This window comes from Leptodactylus fuscus, chromosome 11 (genome assembly GCF_031893055.1).
Source record: "Leptodactylus fuscus isolate aLepFus1 chromosome 11, aLepFus1.hap2, whole genome shotgun sequence".
NCBI classification, from domain to species: Eukaryota; Metazoa; Chordata; class Amphibia; order Anura; family Leptodactylidae; genus Leptodactylus; species Leptodactylus fuscus.
The window spans coordinates 47,848,902-47,871,290 of record NC_134275.1 but is presented as its reverse complement, the minus strand read 5'-3'; the positions used below and the strand labels follow the sequence as shown (position 1 = coordinate 47,871,290).

At 41.5% G+C, this 22,389-nt stretch overlaps 1 protein-coding gene across 4 annotated transcripts in view; it reads right to left on the bottom strand.

Annotated features, from left to right (window-relative positions):
• Window positions 1-14,938: 14,938 nt before the first annotated feature.
• The window catches only part of PNPLA7 (patatin like domain 7, lysophospholipase), a 104,566-nt gene continuing 97,115 nt past the window's right edge, over window positions 14,939-22,389 (bottom strand). For all 4 annotated transcript variants that reach the window (XM_075259111.1, XM_075259110.1, XM_075259112.1 and 1 more), the window contains 4 exons: window positions 22,077-22,187; window positions 19,331-19,415; window positions 18,094-18,203; window positions 14,939-17,720 (listed from right to left, as the gene is read on the bottom strand). In XM_075259111.1, coding sequence (XP_075115212.1) covers window positions 17,643-17,720; window positions 18,094-18,203; window positions 19,331-19,415; window positions 22,077-22,187 — 384 coding nt within the window. In that variant the 3' untranslated portion in view covers window positions 14,939-17,642. The remainder of the gene's footprint in view (window positions 17,721-18,093; window positions 18,204-19,330; window positions 19,416-22,076; window positions 22,188-22,389) is intronic.

The following is a 22,389-nucleotide window of genomic DNA, read 5'->3' as shown; positions in this document are numbered from 1 at the left end:
TATCTCTGGTTATATAGTATGGACATATAGTAACAGATCTGTATCTCTGCTATATAGTACGGACATATAGTAACAGATCTGTATCTCTGCTATATAGTATGGACATATAGTAACAGATCTGTATCTCTGGTTATATAGTACGGACATATAGTAACAGATCTGTATCTCTGGTTATATAGTATGGACATATAGTAACAGATCTGTATCTCTGCTATATAGTATGGACATATAGTAACAGATCTGTATCTCTGGTTATATAGTACGGACATATAGTAACAGATCTGTATCTCTGCTATATAGTATGGACATATAGTTACAGATCTGTATCTCTGGTTATATAGTATGGACATATAGTAACAGATCTGTATCTCTGGTATATAGTATGGACATATAGTAACAGATCTGTATCTCTGCTATATAGTACGGACATACAGTAACAGATCTGTATCTCTGGTTATATAGTATGGACATATAGTAACAGATCTGTATCTCTGCTATATAGTATGGACATATAGTAACAGATCTGTATCTCTGCTATATAGTATGGACATATAGTAACAGGTCTGTATCTCTGCTATATAGTATGGACATATAGTAACAGATCTGTATCTCTGGTTATATAGTACGGACATATAGTAACAGATCTGTATCTCTGCTATATAGTATGGACATATAGTAACAGATCTGTATCTCTGCTATATAGTATGGACATATAGTAACAGATCTGTATCTCTGCTATATAGTATGGACATATAGTAACAGATCTGTATCTCTGCTATATAGTACGGACATATAGTAACAGATCTGTATCTCTGCTATATAGTACGGACATAGAGTAACAGATCTGTATCTCTGCTATATAGTACGGACATATAGTAACAGATCTGTATCTCTGCTATATAGTACGGACATATAGTAACAGATCTGTATCTCTGCTATATAGTACGGACATATAGTAACAGATCTGTATCTCTGCTATATAGTACGGACATACAGTAACAGATCTGTATCTCTGGTTATATAGTATGGACATATAGTAACAGATCTGTATCTCTGCTATATAGTACGGACATACAGTAACAGATCTGTATCTCTGGTTATATAGTACGGACATACAGTAACAGATCTGTATCTCTGGTTATATAGTACGGACATATAGTAACAGATCTGTATCTCTGCTATATAGTACGGACATATAGTTACAGATCTGTATCTCTGCTATATAGTACGGACATATAGTAACAGATCTGTATCTCTGCTATATAGTACGGACATATAGTAACAGATCTGTATCTCTGCTATATAGTATGGACATATAGTTACAGATCTGTATCTCTGGTTATATAGTATGGACATATAGTTACAGATCTGTATATCTGGTTATATAGTATGGACATATAGTAACAGATCTGTATCTCTGCTATATAGTACGGACATATAGTAACAGATCTGTATCTCTGGTTATATAGTATGGACATATAGTTACAGATCTGTATCTCTGGTTATATAGTATGGACATATAGTTACAGATCTGTATCTCTGGTTATATAGTATGGACATATAGTAACAGATCTGTATCTCTGCTATATAGTATGGACATATAGTAACAGATCTGTATCTCTGGTTATATAGTATGGACATATAGTAACAGATCTGTATCTCTGCTATATAGTACGGACATATAGTAACAGATCTGTATCTCTGCTATATAGTACGGACATATAGTAACAGATCTGTATCTCTGCTATATAGTATGGACATATAGTAACAGATCTGTATCTCTGGTTATATAGTACGGACATATAGTAACAGATCTGTATCTCTGCTATATAGTACGGACATATAGTAACAGATCTGTATCTCTGCTATATAGTACGGACATATAGTAACAGATCTGTATCTCTGCTATATAGTACGGACATATAGTTACAGATCTGTATCTCTGCTATATAGTACGGACATATAGTAACAGATCTGTATCTCTGCTATATAGTACGGACATATAGTAACAGATCTGTATCTCGGTTATATAGTATGGACATATAGTTACAGATCTGTATCTCTGGTTATATAGTATGGACATATAGTAACAGATCTGTATCTCTGCTATATAGTACGGACATATAGTAACAGATCTGTATCTCTGGTTATATAGTATGGACATATAGTAACAGATCTGTATCTCTGGTTATATAGTACGGACATATAGTAACAGATCTGTATCTCTGGTTATATAGTATGGACATATAGTAACAGATCTGTATCTCTGCTATATAGTATGGACATATAGTAACAGATCTGTATCTCTGGTTATATAGTACGGACATATAGTAACAGATCTGTATCTCTGCTATATAGTATGGACATATAGTTACAGATCTGTATCTCTGGTTATATAGTATGGACATATAGTAACAGATCTGTATCTCTGGTATATAGTATGGACATATAGTAACAGATCTGTATCTCTGGTATATAGTACGGACATATAGTAACAGATCTGTATCTCTGGTTATATAGTATGGACATATAGTAACAGATCTGTATCTCTGGTATATAGTATGGACATATAGTAACAGATCTGTATCTCTGCTATATAGTACGGACATACAGTAACAGATCTGTATCTCTGGTTATATAGTATGGACATATAGTAACAGATCTGTATCTCTGCTATATAGTATGGACATATAGTAACAGATCTGTATCTCTGCTATATAGTATGGACATATAGTAACAGGTCTGTATCTCTGCTATATAGTATGGACATATAGTAACAGATCTGTATCTCTGGTTATATAGTACGGACATATAGTAACAGATCTGTATCTCTGCTATATAGTATGGACATATAGTAACAGATCTGTATCTCTGCTATATAGTATGGACATATAGTAACAGATCTGTATCTCTGCTATATAGTATGGACATATAGTAACAGATCTGTATCTCTGCTATATAGTATGGACATATAGTAACAGATCTGTATCTCTGCTATATAGTACGGACATATAGTAACAGATCTGTATCTCTGCTATATAGTACGGACATAGAGTAACAGATCTGTATCTCTGCTATATAGTACGGACATATAGTAACAGATCTGTATCTCTGCTATATAGTACGGACATATAGTAACAGATCTGTATCTCTGCTATATAGTACGGACATATAGTAACAGATCTGTATCTCTGCTATATAGTACGGACATACAGTAACAGATCTGTATCTCTGGTTATATAGTATGGACATATAGTAACAGATCTGTATCTCTGCTATATAGTACGGACATATAGTAACAGATCTGTATCTCTGCTATATAGTATGGACATATAGTAACAGATCTGTATCTCTGCTATATAGTATGGACATATAGTAACAGATCTGTATCTCTGCTATATAGTATGGACATATAGTAACAGATCTGTATCTCTGGTTATATAGTACGGACATATAGTAACAGATCTGTATCTCTGGTTATATAGTACGGACATATAGTAACAGATCTGTATCTCTGCTATATAGTACGGACATATAGTAACAGATCTGTATCTCTGCTATATAGTACGGACATATAGTAACAGATCTGTATCTCTGCTATATAGTACGGACATATAGTAACAGATCTGTATCTCTGCTATATAGTACGGACATATAGTAACAGATCTGTATCTCTGCTATATAGTACGGACATATAGTAACAGATCTGTATCTCTGCTATATAGTACGGACATATAGTAACAGATCTGTATCTCTGCTATATAGTACGGACATAGAGTAACAGATCTGTATCTCTGCTATATAGTACGGACATAGAGTAACAGATCTGTATCTCTGCTATATAGTACGGACATATAGTAACAGATCTGTATCTCTGCTATATAGTACGGACATATAGTAACAGATCTGTATCTCTGCTATATAGTACGGACATAGAGTAACAGATCTGTATCTCTGGTTATATAGTATGGACATATAGTAACAGATCTGTATCTCTGCTATATAGTATGGACATATAGTAACAGATCTGTATCTCTGCTATATAGTATGGACATATAGTAACAGATCTGTATCTATGCTATATAGTACGGGCATATAGTAACAGATCTGTATCTCTGGTATATAGTACGGACATATAGTAACAGATCTGTATCTCTGCTATATAGTACGGACATATAGTAACAGATCTGTATCTCTGCTATATAGTATGGACATATAGTTACAGATCTGTATCTCTGGTTATATAGTATGGACATATAGTAACAGATCTGTATCTCTGGTTATATAGTATGGACATATAGTTACAGATCTGTATCTCTGCTATATAGTATGGACATATAGTAACAGATCTGTATCTCTGCTATATAGTATGGACATATAGTAACAGATCTGTATCTCTGGTTATATAGTATGGACATATAGTAACAGATCTGTATCTCTGCTATATAGTACGGACATATAGTAACAGATCTGTATCTCTGGTTATATAGTATGGACATATAGTAACAGATCTGTATCTCTGGTTATATAGTATGGACATATAGTAACAGATCTGTATCTCTGCTATATAGTATGGACATATAGTAACAGATCTGTATCTCTGCTATATAGTACGGACATATAGTAACAGATCTGTATCTCTGGTTATATAGTATGGACATATAGTAACAGATCTGTATCTCTGGTTATATAGTACGGACATATAGTTACAGATCTGTATCTCTGGTTATATAGTATGGACATATAGTAACAGATCTGTATCTCTGCTATATAGTATGGACATAGAGTAACAGATCTGTATCTCTGGTTATATAGTACGGACATATAGTAACAGATCTGTATCTCTGCTATATAGTACGGACATATAGTAACAGATCTGTATCTCTGGTTATATAGTATGGACATATAGTAACAGATCTGTATCTCTGCTATATAGTATGGACATATAGTAACAGATCTGTATCTCTGCTATATAGTATGGACATATAGTAACAGATCTGTATCTCTGCTATATAGTATGGACATATAGTAACAGATCTGTATCTCTGGTTATATAGTACGGACATATAGTAACAGATCTGTATCTCTGCTATATAGTATGGACATATAGTTACAGATCTGTATCTCTGGTTATATAGTATGGACATATAGTAACAGATCTGTATCTCTGGTTATATAGTATGGACATATAGTAACAGATCTGTATCTCTGCTATATAGTATGGACATATAGTAACAGATCTGTATCTCTGCTATATAGTATGGACATATAGTAACAGATCTGTATCTCTGGTTATATAGTATGGACATATAGTTACAGATCTGTATCTCTGGTTATATATTATGAATATACAGTGTTGGCCAAAAGTATTGGCACCCCTGCAATTCTGTCAGATAATACTCATTTTCTTCCAGAAAGTGATTGCAAGCACAAACTCTTTGGTATTAATATCTTCATTTAGGGCTCGTTCACATCTGCGCCCGGTCTCTGTTCATACAGGTTTCCGTTTCCTGCACAAAACTGAGCAGAGGACGGAAACCTGCAAGACTCTTTAAACCCATTCATTTGAATGGGTTTGAAAGATGTCCGGCCGTGAGCGCCGGTGAGTGTTTTATGCTCTTCACCGCGAAACCAATTTTTTAAAATCAGACACAGAGTCGGACATGCAGTACTCTGTGTCCGGTTTAAAAAAAAAAAGTTTAACGGCGGAGAGCATAAAATGCTCACCACCGCTCACGGTCGGACCCGGTCTGACAGCTTTCCGTGTTCTGCATGCAGAAAACGGAAAGCTCAGAATGGACTCCGGGCGCTAGTGTGAACCTAGCGTTATTTTGCTTGCAATGAAAAAACACAAAAGAGAATGGAAAAAAAAGTCAAATCATTGATCATTTTACACAAATCTCCAAAAATGGTCCGGACAGAAGTATTGGCCCCCTCAGCCTAATACTTGGTAGCACAACCTTTAGACACAATAACTGCGCACAACCGCTTCCGGTAACCAGCAATGAGTTTCTTACAAGGCTCTGCTGGAATCTTAGACCATTCTTCTTTGGCAAACTGCTCCAGGTCCCCCCTGAGATGTGAAGGGGGCCTTCTCCAAACTGCCATCAAGAGATCTCTCCCCCACAGGTGCTCTATGGGATTCAGGTCTGGACTCATTGCTGGCCACTTTACAAGTCTCCAGCGCTTTCTCTCACCACCATTTTCTAGTGCTGACCTGAAGTGTGTTTTGGGTCATTGTCCTGCTGGAAGACCCCTGACCTCTGAGGGAGACCCAGCTTTCTCACACTGGGCCCTACATTATGCTGCACAATGTGTTGGTAGTCTTCAGACTTCATAATGCCATGCACATGGTCAAGTAGTCCAGTGCCAGAGGCAGCAAAGCAACCCCAAAACATCAGGGAACCTCCGCCATGTCTAACTGTAGGGACCGTCTTCTTTTCTTTGAAGGCCTCTTTTTTTCCTGTAAACTCTATGTTGATGCCTTTTCCTACTTTTGTCTCATCTGCCCAGAGAACATTCTTCCAAAACATTTTTGGCTTTCTCAGGTAAGTTTTGGCAAACTCCAGCCTGGGTTTTTTATGTCTCTGGGTAAGAAGTGGGGTCTTCCTGGGTCTCCTACCATACAGTCCCTTCTCATTCAGACGCTGACGGATAGTACGGGGTGACACTGTTGTACCCTCGGACTTCAGGGCAGCTTGAACTTGTTTGGATGTTAGTCGGGGTTCTTTATCCACCATCCGCACAATCTTGCGTTGAAATCTCTCGTCAATTTTTCTTTTCTGTCCACATCTAGGGAGGTTAGCCACAGTGCCATGGGCTTTAAACTTCTTGATGACACTGTGCACGGTAGACACAGGAACATTCAGGTCTTTGCAGATGGACTTGTAGCCTTGAGATTGCTCATGCTTCCTCACAATTTTGCTTCTTAAGTCCTCAGACAGTTCTTTGGTCTTCTTTCTTTTCTCCATGCTCAATGTGGTACACATAAGGACAAAGGACAGAGGTTGAGTCAACTTTAATCCATTTCAACTGGCTGCAAGTATATTTTAGTTATTGCTACCACCTGTTAGGTGCCTCAGGTAAGTAACAGGTGCTGTTAATTACATAAATTAGAGAAGCATCACATGATTTTTCAAACAGTGCCAATACTTTTGTCCACCCCCTTTTTTATGTTTGGTGTGGAATTATATCCAATTTGGCTTTTTGACAATTCTTATTGTGGTTTTCCATTGAAGACAAATTAAATGAAGATGATAATACCAAAGAATCTGTGATTGCAATCATTATCTGGAAGAAACTGAGTATTATCTGACAGAATTGCAGGGGTGCCAATACTTTTGGCCAACACTGTATAGTAACAGATCTATATCTCTGGTTATATAGTATGGACATTTAGTAACAGATTTGTATCTCTGACATACGCTGACTGGAAAGGCGTAGGTTTTACTGTAAACCTGGGCGAAAAGGGGAGGGTCTGCCTGTATTTATTGGAGCAGTGTGCTTCTATTCAGTTTTCCCTATATGGGATGTATTTCATTCTGGGCCCGATGCAGAATTGCTAATAGCGCCCCCCTGCTGACAATCTTTGGAGATCTCCCACAAAAATACAGATCAGAAACTCAGCTCACTTTAGCAGTTTTTGTTGATGCGCTGATGGGGTGGCCTCCGTTATAGAGGAGCTCAGTATGTGGTAGAAGATGAAGATGTCTCCAGGAAGGTGCTGTTGTTTGCACAGCTGCCATCTTGTAGCGGGGTCTGATACACGCCAGGCGTATTTGTACAGCTGCCTCAAGCTTCTGTCTGATTTTGCTCTGTCATATTAAATCCCTCCTCAGCTGCCGGGGCTCATGCCTGGCACATGTTATAGCTCAGTCACAGTGATATCACAAGGCAGATAAAAATAACAGGCCGCGCTGTACGTAGATCTCAGCCTCCTCCTGCCACAAGGGATCCAATCTGTTCTCATATGGATGACTATTGCTAACAAGATGGCTAAAGAACAACACCACATCCAGGTAGTCACTGCACCACCATACTACCTGAACTAGTGCAAAATAGTGAGTGCAGCTCTGGAGTATAATACAGGATGTAACTCAGAATCAGTACAAGATAAGTAATGTAATGTATGTACACAGTGACTGTAGCAGCAGAATAGTGAGTGCAGCTCTGGAGTATAATACAGGATGTAACTCAGGATCAGTACAGGATAAGTAATGTAATGTATGTACACAGTGACTGTACCAGCAGAATAGTGAGTGCAGCTCTGGAGTATAATACAGGATGTAACTCAGGATCAGTACAGGATAAGTAATGTAATGTATGTACACAGTGACTGTACCAGCAGAATAGTGAGCGCAGCTCTGGAGTATAATACAGGATGTAAGTCAGGATCAGTACAAGATAAGTAATGTAATGTATTTACACAGTGACTGCACCAGCAGAATAGTGAGCGCAGCTCTGGAGTATAATACACATGTTACTCAGGATAAGTACAAGATAAGTAATGTAATGTATGTACACAGTGACTGCACCAGCAGAATAGTGAGTGCAGCTCTGGAGTATAATACAGGATGTAACTCAGGATCAGTACAGGATAAGTAATGTAATGTATGTACACAGTGACTGCACCAGCAGAATAGTGAGTGCAGCTCTGGAGTATAATACAGGATGTAACTCAGGATCAGTACAGGATAAGTAATGTAATGTATGTACACAGTGACTGCACCAGCAGAATAGTGAGTGCAGCTCTGGAGTATAATACAGGATGTAACTCAGGATCAGTACAGTATAAGTAATGTAATGTATGTACACAGTGACTGCACCAGCAGAATAGTGAGTGCAGCTCTGGAGTATAATACAGGATAAGTAATGTAATGTATGTACACAGTGACTGCACCAGCAGAATAGTGAGTACAGCTCTGGAGTATAATACAGGATGTAACTCAGGATCAGTACAAGATAAGTAATGGGAAATATATGCAAATCTGTTTTCCAGGATGTAATTGGGAAACAGTGTCTCTGTTCGCTGCCTGTTAGGACAGCAAAGGTGCCCTCTCTAAGGAGTGTTATTATCCCCTGACCTTGGTCTATAGTCTCTCACCCTGCCAAACTAGTATCCCTACGCTGCGCTGATGAGATCCAACAGATCAAAACAGCTCTGTCCACAGCTGGAAATCTGTTCCTTTTGGAATAGAAATACTAGTTTGGCAATAATCCCTGCATCATGTTATTAGGCTTATTGAAAAAGTAATGCATGATGTTAAGGGGTCTGTCCTAACAGGCAGCGAACAGAGGCACGGTTTTCCTAATTACATCCTGGAAAACAGATTTGCATATATTTCCCATAATCCCCCAGTGGAGCGAAAATGGCTTGTAAGTCTCCATACGCCTGCAAAGGTGCCCACTCCCTAAGAAGTGTTATCCCCTGACCCAGTATAAGTAATGTAATGTATGTACACAGTGTCTGCATCAGCAGAATAGTGAGCGCAGCTCTGGAGTATAATACAGGATAAGAAAGATATGTACATGGTGATTCTGTAGAATGGGGTTGAGGGTCTATTGAACATTACAGGCTTGTTCTTTATTGTAACACTTATTATTCTACATGTTCCCTTGACATTGTCTCTTATGACTGGTACTGTAGACAGTAGTCGGGGGGTGACTGTCATAAGTTCTATAAACTGTCACATATAAGTGTATGTATCGCTGCCGGTCCTCAGATCTCCTCTAGGAATATCTAGCGTTGGTTCTCGCACCTTTATAAATCCACATTTAGATAAAATCATCTTCTCTCCAGTTCACGGCCTGGTCACAGGGATTCTGTTTCCAAATGTCTGTTTCCAGCTCGATGAAGATTATCGCAGGATCCCTGGGATGAAGGGACTGGAGGGGGAGGGGGCATGCACGAATTTACAGTGATATCTTATGTAATTCTACAATATAGTGTCTTACAATCAGCTGTTAGGGCATGCTGAGCGTTGTAGTTATATAACAGCTGGAGACTTGCAGGTTGCAAAGCATGACAGACAGATTTGCCCAATGTGAGCCCAAGAGCTTACAGTCACATTGTGTTTTTATCAGAGAGGAGGGTTAATTTGGGAGGGGGGTGCTCTTCATTCTTTAACAACCAAGGGTATAAATAGTTTTATGATGTGTTTAACGCTCACCAGAATGGAAAACGCATTACATCCCAACAACTGGGATTGTTCCGCAGACACTCAATCTCCTCCTATATTCCCTGTAATCTTGTGTCAGCCATTTGTCAGAATCACACGGGGTTAACCTGATGGTCACTGTATTACTGCATTGTTATAGGAGACTGATGATGGGGGGGGGGGGGGGTGGATGATGCTTCAGGCCCAGTGTCCCCATCACTGTACACCACTTTCTGGCCCACTTCTCCACTGTCTTGTCATTATATTCACACGCAGCAGACTTGCCATGTCGTGCTGATTCTGTAAAGAATCTGATTGAGATGGGTGTAACAGTGGAAGAAATCTCATCCCTTAATCCTCCATGCGTGAATGTAGCCTATATGGATGAATGAGGGCTCCATGTATAATATGTGGATTTAATGATCTGAATTTTGGTAAAATCCTAATCCTTATTGGTTGTTCACCCAACTTTCCCATAAACAGATAAACATTCTTCTCTCGGATGACATAGATTCTCTCCGTTGTTTTCTTTTTTTTGGATTGGACAGGCCTAGTTCCAGATTTCTGTGCAATGATCTGGGCTGAGGATTAGCCATGATGGGGTGAACACGATGATATTCCCCTGGTGACTGTAGAGCAGGGCGGCTGCTAGTCTGGCATGTAGAGTGGCTGGCATTGCCCGCCTGGCTGCATGCAACATCCAGGGGAACAGGCTGTTCATGAGCCGCTCTGCCTCATCCCTGCAAAATCTCAGCAGTCCCAGAACCAAGACGATAACAGACTTACATACATTTTACAGTAGAACCAGATTTGTAGATGCTGCACTATACGGTGCCACTATGGCGGTTGTATTGTTGTCTTATACCAGGCTGGTAAATCTGGAGAATAGTTAGGGGTGTGTGTGTGTGTGTGTGTTGCAGTTACTGGGCTGGATTTTTAGGAATGGCAGGTAGGTTGGTAGTGGGACCTGTCATTCCGCCCCCTCCAGTCTACACTTTTGGGATGTTCCGGCAGCGACTCAGCTGTTGAGAGTCTCCTCATCAAGGAGGCTTAAGAAGTTGCTCCAGCAGCAACACTTCAGCAGAGCTTGGCTGGAGAGCAGACAGAGAGGTCATATTTTTGGAGCTGTGTCCTGAATGATTTTTCATTTACTGGTTTTGATTTCTGTTACTCTAGGTGAGGTAACCTATTCTATGTAGTTAGAGTCTAGCCGGGCAGGGATTTATTTTTGTATTGTTTCCTTTTGTTGCTGCACTACCTTTTTGAGTGAAAATAAACCTTTGTTTTGGACTAAAGAAATTGGACTTGTGTGTCTATACCACCCCACCTAGCAACTCCAGACCCTGACAACATGCTAGTGCTTGGACTGATAGTTTTTTTTCCCTTTCTTCTGTAAAACTTTACTAAAAAAAATACATGACTTAAGAAAAAACAACTTATTTTCTGCATATTGACCAGAACTACTAGACAGATGAATAGACAATGGGTGTATACAAAGATACGACTAAGACACATCATGTGTCGAAACGCGTCAGTCAGTGTCTACTAACATCTGTTAGTTATTCAATGTAGCTCACTGTATAGCATATTCTGTTTCTCAGAGGTTGCTTAAGAGACACTTGTGGATTTTTTAACTTAAAGTTTTCTATTAAAAGTTATTTTTTATGAAAAAGGACGTTTATGCTGGAGTTTTACATTTTTGAGAAGTTTCTGATTACAAGTTTCTTGGGCCGCAAGAACTCTCCGTGCATTACTCTTTCAAGAACGTGAGTTACATCATTCTTCTATATATTTTTTGCAAGTTGAACCTAAATTTTCCCTCCCCCCCCTTGTTTCCCTTTGACATGGTATACAAAGATGATGGTTATAGATATCTCTATATAATATATATTCAGTCTACATTCCAATGGCAATAAAGATATTATCAATCTTGTGACATTTCTTATAGAGGAAGGGGATGGGGTGGGGGTGGAGGATGCGGTGTAGTCTCCTCATAGCCTTCTCATCCAGAAATTATCTGGGATAGATTTTTTTTTTTTTTTTTCTGTGAAGGTTATGGAGCTGTCAGGATAAGATGCAGATAATCAGAGACTGCTGGGAGGAGTGGGCTGGGGGCTAGGAACCATTGATCTGATAGAGCATCCCTATTCTATATTACTGCCAGTAAATAGGCTCTGTGACATTGAGCGCGTCCTCCTACGGGTTTGTTTACATCTCCACCAGCTCTGGCCTGATATGGGCTTATTCACATGTGACAGCGATTACTGCAATTTTTTTGCAATTGTGGAAAAGGTTGCAAAAAAATCCCCTGCAGAACGTGTGTCAGGTTGATGTTCTTTGGGTCCACCAAAAACAATTCTGAGGCTCACCCTCCAGCCTCCCCTAGGAAATAGCCCAAATTAAGATCCCTTCTGCTGGGGCATTATTGTCTTACAGTGCAGAGGATTTTTTTTCTCTGCTGGTTTCAGTTTAAGAACAGCGGACACGATTATATTCTATGGAGTACCCCAGGCTCTATGTGTAACCGCTATTTTAGTGGCAGCTGCCTCTCAGTTGTTTTGTTCAGTTCCCCAACAGACCCAAACTACAGAAGTGACGCTCGTGTGCTAGAATCAACCTGCATTACGGTCTAGCTATGTGCCCAAATCATCATCCAGCATCAGTCACTGTGAAAGGAAGAAACTTAAAAAAACCCCAAAAAAACCCTGACCCCTGACAGAGCCTATTCTAGTGAGTGGGTCCCTTGGGATCCGTTCTTGTCTGTCATCATTGACACATTGCTTTTCTGTGATGGATACAGATGTGAGTGTAGTGTATAACACATTAGGGGTGCAGATTGTACCCATGATATGGAGCATGTCAGTCACTAGAAAAGGAACCTTTCTCAAGTGCAAATAAACACATCTACTCCAGTGCAATTTATATAAGAAACCACCAATCCCTGTCCTTGTAACAGAGGGCCAATCATTAGTTTCCTATAATCACCAAATCCCATATACATTTTATATACATGAAACCTGGTATAAATATGAACATACAGGATATAACACCCCCTGTACTTTCTGAGGACTCATTTACATACAGAAGGAAAATTCACATAGATGGCAGCACGGGTGAGAATAATAAAGGTAGGAGAAGAATGAAGAATGGCCGTTCTAAAGGCTAGAGATGAGCGAGTAGTATTCCATCAAATACCTCCCTTTGCATAGTTATTGGTGTACTCTGGCGAATACCACGCGGGAAAAATTCAACTCCCCTCCCACCTTCCCTGCGCTTTTTTTTTTTTTACAACATTAACCTATGTAGGGGAGGTATTCGATCGAATATACTCGCTCATCTCTACTAAAGGCTATTCTGACGTGGCTTCTGTAGAAAAAGGAATTCTAATGATAGAATCCCTTTAGGCTGAGTTCACATGGAGTCTTTTGGTCTGGAATTTGAGGCAGAGGCCGCCTCAGATTCCGGACCAAAAAAAAAAAACAGTAGCTGCAACTGGATGCGGCACTCTGCTCTGGATTAGGCCCAAATTAATGGGCCTAGTTGGGGGAAGGGGGGAGTGTCTTCAGGCAGACATCCGAAGCTGAACCCACCGCGGCATTCACCTGAAGAATGAGCATGCCACTTCTTTTTTCCGGAAGCCAGAACAAACTGCTTGCAGAAAAAAAGAACTGAACTGCTCCCATTGATTTCAGTGGGAGCCGTTTTTTTTTGGTCAGGGTTTTGAGGCGGATTCTTCTTCAAAATCCTGACCAAAAAACTCCATCTGAACTTGACCTAAGGCTGAGTTCACACTGCGTTTTTTGGTCAGGATTTTGAGGCCATATCCACATCAAAAAGACGTCTCCCATTAAAATCAATGGATGCCGCTCAGGTGCTCATTCTTCAGGCTGTTTCGCCTCACTATTCGGCCTAAAGACACTCCCTCCTCCAGACTACACCCATTCATTGGGCCTAATCTGGAGCGGAGTGCGCGGCTGGATGCTGGTGCAGTGCAACGGCTTTCAGTCGCGGCTACCCGGCTTTTGGTCCGGAACTGGAGGCGGCCTTCGCCTCCAGACCAAAAAACTCCACCTGAACTTACCCTTAAGCTTCTGCAATTTTGTTTGAATCCCGTGAGGAGTCATAGTCATTCATTATGAAATGTGTAGGGATAAGAATATCCCTAAAGGGTCAGTGTGGACTGCTCTTGTAAGGACAGGAGCTTTTGGGGGTTTGCAGGGCTGTCTGTAATTTCTGGGTCAGAACGGATTGACCGGGACAGCATTGCTCCCAGAAGTGAAAATGGTGAATCACAGATATAATCCTGTACGACTGGTAATGTGGAGAGACCCCTCCATCTTCTTTTTGGTGATGATATTGAGGCTTGATACACAGGAGTGTTTTCATCAGTTATTTCTGTGCACATCATGCAGTTGTGAGACCGGTATGGCTATTACCTGATGCTGCATGTGCTATATGTTATTATTGAATATATTTTTTTTTGTCTCAATCTGCATTTATATGCTGTGATCTGAATTATTGCAGTTCCCCATGGACATGGGGGGGGGGGGGGGTAACTTTTTGATATATAGCTGCCTTTTGTAAGTTGTAGATTAAAAGTTATGTTTTAATTGTTCCATTATTGCTTGATTTACATAACATGGCACTTCAGAGAACAAACCGCAATATTCGGCCTACATCTGCTTGGACAGGGAAGGTTGTGAGCAGTGAATCTGTCTAGGTGTGCACAATGCTCTATGTACAGCTGGGATAAGTACACAGGACACGGCCAGTATTCTCCAGCAGCCTTTTATTATAGAAAACTTCTGAATACACATTAGATTATTACACTCGTCACTGCTGTTTCACCTCCTTCTCCACCAGACACCCCCCTGAACACTGCAGCGCCCCCACAGACAGCACTGATCTTTGGCTATAAGTGGTTAACTATTAGAATTTAGCAAACACACAAAGAAAAGGTGTGAACAGCGCTCTGGTGGGTGATACAAGCCCAGGGCTGGAAGTGTGATTTGTTTGTATACTGTAGTGACTATGGGCGATGTTACTATAGAACTGCAAGTCTCAGCAGGACTGTGAATGTTATAACTTTCAGTGGCATCATTCTGCAAACTGGAGTGTATTCTTATCTGAAGAAAGTTAGTTTTTCTTAAAGGAGTTCATCACAAATACATTGGAAGCCAAAACGTGAAATGTGGTGCAAACAGCTTAAAGGGATTCTATCATTAGATTTAGGCAAATCTGCCTTACAACATGTTGCAATAGCTTTTAGAAAGGCCATTCTATCTCTACCTTTCTTTAGCTTTTATCCGGCGCCCAGTGGCGTTCCCCCTGTGCTCCGAGCACAGCACCGTCATACCTAGTATCCCACCTCCCTGGCCTTTACACGCCCCTTCATTTGTAGAGATTCTTCTCTTCTTATTCTTCACTTATAAATCCTGCGCATGCGCTGTAGTGAGAAGTGTTGCTGCTAACGCAGCAAAGAATAAGAGAAGGATCTCTACGAATGAAGGAGTCGGGATACTGGATATGACTGTGCTGTGCTCGGAGCGCAGGGGAACGCCCCTTGGGCTACGTGCACAGAATTAGCATATAAGAATAAAATCTGTATTTCAAAAATGGTGTTGGATGAAAGCTAAAGAAAGGGAGGGATAGAATGGCCTAAAAGCTATTGTAACATGTTGTTAGGCAAATTAGCGTAAATCTAGTGATAGAATCCCATTAATAAATACTGCACAATGTGCTTAGACAAAGCGCTGCAGCAGGTAATGTTATCTCTGATAGTAAAGAACCCCCACGTAGGCCATGTACTAGTAGAGCAGCGCTTAGAACAGTCTATCCACATCAGTAACAAGTCTAGGGGCGACCAGACCGAGCCCGGGTATCAGTGGTGCAGATAAAGGAGGAGACATATTCTATTCCAGCATCCTTCCTTCAGGAGATAACCTGCTGGCAGATCCATGGCCACGGCTTATCTCCACCAGAGTATATTCACAGGACCGCTATCTTATCTGAAGGATTAGGATGAATTCAGATTTACTGCAATTACCAGATACAAAGAAATCCAATGTAAAATCCACATGTCTTACACGGTAATACAGATGTGCAATGGACGCCCTGCAGATTTCACCCTTGTATTACAGTATGTCTGAATACGCCCTTACTGTTTAAATGCATCTAAAATGAAGCAATCTTCGCAAAAATAAATGTCCTACTGTTGTGTCCGGCTTCTATGCAGACTTGTGTTTCTATGGTAACAGACTACAAGCAAACTGTGTGGTCTGATCCAAACATCTGTCCCGTCTTCCATTCAGCAGGACAGCGAGGAGCAGCGGGCGCATTCATCCCGCAGTCACTGACAGCAGACTATAGAGGGTTTGCTTGTAGTCTGTTACCATGGAAGCGTACAGGTGTATAGAAGCGGGAGTCACCAAATATATATATATTTAAAGAAGATTCTTTTGTTCAGTGCAGCAAGACGACTCGCTTGTACTACAGAAAATAGCGACCCCTTTAAGAAAATCCAATCTCGGCACAGTGTGAAAGGCAGACGTGTACAGAAATATTAGTAGGATCGCACAGCCCAGACTATACAGACATCTGCCGTTATAGTTAGTCTGTGTGAGTGTGAACAAGGCTGAGCCCAGGCTCTAATAACTATAGGACACCAGTTGGCAGGCCTGCGCTGGGTGCTGCTATCCCGTATACATGTGTGTATACAGGTGTCACTACTTCTCGCTGTGGTCTAGGAGGTCTGTCTGTATACAGTGGTCTCTCCCCAACAGATCCATCACATACGGCCTAATATGTACAATATCCACCACATTCTCTTCCAACCTCTAACATATTTTTGCATTCAACCTATTAAAATCAAACGTTGCCCCTGGAGCTGACAATCTAGGCACTTAAACACAGGGGGTGCTGATAAATAACAAAACTACTTCAGCTCTGCACAACTTGCATACAGTTTATCCCCTCACCCACAAATAAAAAAAATCTATATTAATAATCTTTCTATATTCCATCCCTTTTAATGAAGGTGAATTTTTTGGCTTATTAATTAAATATGGGAGAGTTTGGATACAATGTCCCTGAAGCGTTCCCGGCCGCAGTCGCCTGCTCGTGGCGTAATGACACTTCTAAGCTAGCAAATCTAGACTGTGTAAGTCAATGCCCTTTCTCAGGTTCTCCAGTGGTCTGTGCAGCAGCAATGTACTCGGAGACCGCTCCTCCCTTCTGTAGTCCCTAGGGAAGGTAAGTTACTCACTGCTGTCAATACATAACTGAGATGTATGGACTCCGTAAGGCTTGAAAGATTCTGTCACTTGCTATGATTTGTATTGCATCTGTTATGGACTCCGCTAATCCCCTCCCCCCATGCTAGGGAGGAAGAAAGGGCCCATAGGAAAAACTACAGCTAGAACCGTACAAGGCAGAGGAACCCCTAGGGCTGTGGGTACAGGTGGATCGCTCTCCTGCATTATTGGCTCAACTGTTCTCTGGCGTCTTGTCCGCTACGTGACGTCGAGCTGACCGCTGTCGTACCTCCATGTCTGCTTCTTCATCCTGCATAGAACAGACAATGTTAGGCTCCTTAGTCTGTGTGCGGGAGACTTACTGCTCTGCCTACAGCCACCACTAGGGAGGAGTTCACCGTATACAGTTTATAATAGACTCCCCATAGTGGTGCAGTGACACTGACAGGTCTGTAGTTGAGATTTTGAGCTCTGGCTCAGACATGTGATGATAAAACGTGCAGTTCTTTGTGGTACTGAATAGCAAGATCCACCCAATCCATGCTGAGATACCACAGTATTGTGATACATGGCACCTACATAGAAGCAGGAGCCACACTGTCTCCTCAGGCTGTACCGTGCTAGCCATTATCTGTACATGTGTGAACACTGCTTCATCCATCCCCTGCTCCTTATCTACTTACACTATCAGAAACCTCGTCATTGTTCTGGGTGCTCAGGAAATTGAGATAATCTTCTTTCTTTGAGTCTGAAAGATCTTCATCTTCATATTCAGTTTGATAATCAGATTCATCTGTAATACAAACAATTGTTATACGTCAATGGATTAGGGGCAATGGGGAAATTCAGAGCGCCATCCCCTGGTCTGTGATTGGTTTCAATGTGTTACGCGCGTATCACATTGAAAGTAATAGGGAAAAAAGCAACCCATTTATTTATATGGGGAGCGCTCGTATGCCGGCTCCCATTGAAATGAATGGGATCTGCTTTGTACACGCTGATTCTGAACAGGTTTTACGTTCAGAATCAGCTCAGCGTATACTTAGTGTGAATGCACCCTAACCCCTGAAGTGGTCAGAGGGCTAAGTGACCCTGCAATCCTTATAAAGATGTAACATTTAACCCATTCCTCCCTGCTTTAGTAGATGCAGTGACAGCGGCGACGCACTGGATAAAACCTTATTCAAACAGGCCCCCTATATAAAAATGACACCACGGTGGGGTAAAGTGTGAGCTCATCCTGCAGCAGGGAACAGATAATAAGCCCTTTACTCCTGGGTCATGTATGCAGGGGGTTGTTTCTAACCCCTTCAGGACTACACTAATTCAGGCTGTGCCTTCTTTATAGTGTGGTGCAGGTTGTTATATATGTGTGATATCCTGTATACAATCTTTCAGCTTTAATGGCTCAGCCAACTAGAGATCCCCAGTGATGACAACTTCTGCATTCACGGAGCAAAGACTCGGCAGACATTGGCTCTGTAGTGAGTGCACTGATGTGCGGAGGTTGGATCTTTAATCTGCAGCTCTCCATTTGTTGTAAAACTAAATGTGCCATATACTCTGACAGCCACAGACTGAAGAGCTGCAGGCTTAGGGGTTCAGGGGTCAGTCACATCAGTGTGCCCCTATGTGATGGTGGCAGCAGCAGAGACATCAGTGATATTGCTGTGAGGTTTAGGAGTCTGGGGGTTGGTACTATCCAGTGACTGATAGCGAATTCCTGACCATAGAGTGATCAGGGAATACAGCAATAAATCACCAGTTATACTGATCAGCCATCAATCTGTCTGCAGGAGCGACAACCTCTCCCATGACAAACCACTACATGCATCCTCTGCCCAACTCATGTGCATCCTCAGCTCCTCTCTGTCTCCATATTCACAGTTTTTGTAATAAAATCTGAAGTTCTGTTCTTACCATCCACAACAGCTGTTTTGACAGGTTCAATCCTGGACACTATTTCCGCCAGATCTGTGAATGAGGCGTTAGGGCAAGTGTTCAGCTGAGGAGAAGGAGAGAGAGTAACAGGTGTCAGTGTGAGCGGAGCTGAGATCACACCTCATGTATTTATAGCAGACCCAGAGTAACCAAGTTTTACACTATTTTAGTTGCTGTGACATGCGTGATGGGGCAGTCATCGCCTGGATTTACTATCAAACACCTTACACATTTGCTAAGTGATTCACATTCATAATAGTGGAGGAATTTGCTTGCTCAGTGGCCGATGTGTTTGCGGATATTACCTGCATCCAATTCAAAATCCTACAAGCAATAGGTACGAGGCAAGACGTCTGTTCAGACTCAGAGCTGCTATACAGTCACCGTCTATTCCTTTATATAGTGGAATTACAAATTCTTCATCTACAGGGGATACTGTGGGTGTTGTGCTCTGTGGGCGCTCTCATTTTAAAGAGCTTTAGCAGGATAAAAATATTGATAGTAACCTCAATGATCGATCAGCTCTTCTTTGCATCTGATACAGGAGGCAGACTGCGCCATTTTCTGTGTAGAGGCCAGACCAGCTCCCATACACTCACAGGGGTTGTGATATTGAGAACACTTATACCCTACTCTGTTGATAGCCCCCGTGTGAATGGAGGGCCATTGCACTTATGTGACCAGTGTCCGCTCACTTATATGGGGCTGTAGGCGTTGCCAAAGATTACAGTCCCGGCAGTCATTGGAGCACTGGTCATATAAGTGCACTGATGCTCCATTCACAAGGAGGCTTTAGGGGGACTATTTTTTTTTTAAGGATACATCATCATTATTATTATTGTTAAAGCCAGAAAACCCCTTTAAATGTCACTAATGTCCTTTCTGGAGCAAACTGATAGAACTTGTTCCATGTCCCTGGGGGGCGTCTTTGGGATGGCAGTGAGAATTTATGAAGACAGGGTGTTAGTAGGTGAGAACTCCTGACCCGTTAGCTACACCGCCTGCTGTCAGATCAAGGTCACTGCGTTCTCTGAGCCTATTTTTAAAACCTGTGCAATAAGGATTTCAGAGAAGTCCATGTGAAAAATGTAGCAAATGTTTCCCACAGAACATTATAAGGGTGCATGCACACTACGTAACGCCGGGCGTGTATGAGAGCCATACACGCCGGCATTACAGCAGACTGCCGAACACTTCCCATTCACTTCAATGGGAGCGCTCGTAACAGCGGCGTTTACGAGCGCTCCCATTGAAGTGAATGGGAAGTGTTCGGCAGTCTGCCGTAATGCCGGCGTGTACGGCTCTCATACACGCCCGGCGTTACTCAGTGTGCATGCACCCTAAATCTTCCTTGTGTGTGAGGATGGCGGAGCCCTTCAAAAAGGACAATCCCTATCGGGCTGAATGACCGGCGAACAGGCCGTGGGTGGCAGCAATCTTGACATTTTGGCTCTGCACTAAGGTTTCTATGTACCAGTAGCTCTCCTGCAGTTCACAGCTACGGCATTGATGAGAGAAACCAAAAAAAGCTTTAACTTTCCCCTCTACCTTGTAAAAGCTCGTGTGCAGAAAGCCGAGAAATGTCATCGCTTTAATGAAATCAAATCAATGGAGCTGAATATCTATCACATCCGGCTCCCCGGTAGACGGGATATTGATCTGCACTCAACTCGCTCATTAGGTTTCCTTGTTTCTTCTTACAGTTTTAGAGCTGCCCCAGTCTATGCAATGAGCGCAGCGAATAAACAAGACAGTGTAACTAACTGATACATATGTATGGTATACCGAAATCTACACAACACTAATGTACACAGCGCAGAAGACACACATCTTATTCATACATATCCTGACAGCCTTCAGTATGGAGCAGGCACTACACCTTGTATGAGCTGTCAAGAGGAGTGGGAGGGAGCAAGAGGAAACTGCTATAATACTGCCCCTATGTACAAAAATATAACTACTATAATACTGCCCCTATGTACAAAAATATAACTACTATAATACTGCCCCTATGTACAAAAATATAACTACTATAATACTACCTCCTATGTACAAGAATATAACTACTATAATACTGCTCCTGTGTACAAGAATATAACTACTATAATACTGCTTCTATGTACAAGAATATAACTACTATAATACTGCCTCCTATGTACAAGAACAGGATATAATAGATAATTACCATATTTATCTTTGAGATTACACAATTTATGGTGTGTCTTTTCCATATGTTTCACAATCTTCACACTACATGACAACCTCTCAGCACCATAATAATCCATTAAGGTTAATAAACCATCTCTGGGCCCGTCTGCCACTCACATCCTGGAGACCCTCCCCTGGGACGGGATGATGCTGATGCCCTCAGCTACAAGTGTAATTATCATGGCTTCCAGTAATCCTCCTGTGTGTTGTGCAGCGCTGTGTAGCCTATTTCCACCTTGTAGGAGGTCACTGATAATACCGCTGCTATGTTGTGATGTTCTGACCTTATCATGAGCATCAGGACACTCTCCTAAGGCATGTGCACTGTACGATGCTGACACCATTTATGGCTTAGTAGGATTACTAATACAGCGAAATTCAGGTTAGATCAACACAATGTAATGGATCAGACAGGGCTCATCATGGTGAGGGATCCATTACCATTACTACTGGGAGGGAGTCATTACATTACATTGATAAATTATTGGGGATTCCTGAGGCGTATAGCTGAACTCACATCTGAGGTTTTGGATTTACAGGTATCTTGACGATCCTTTAACATCTTCTCAATGACACCGCTGCGGCCCCACACATTAAACACGGTATTTCCATGCTGGTATCCAACATCCTGCATTAAGGAAGGAAAGTTTTAGTTGACACTTAGGAGCAGATATTGGCATGCTAGTGCTGAGCCCACTGCCAGTCATTGGCTTAAAGGGGTTTTCCTACTGATGACCTATCCAAAGGGGTGCTGAAGGCTGCTAGTGGATGGGGCACTATTATGGAGCAGTGATGCATGTGCTCAGTCCACTTGTACCTGGAGGCTGCTG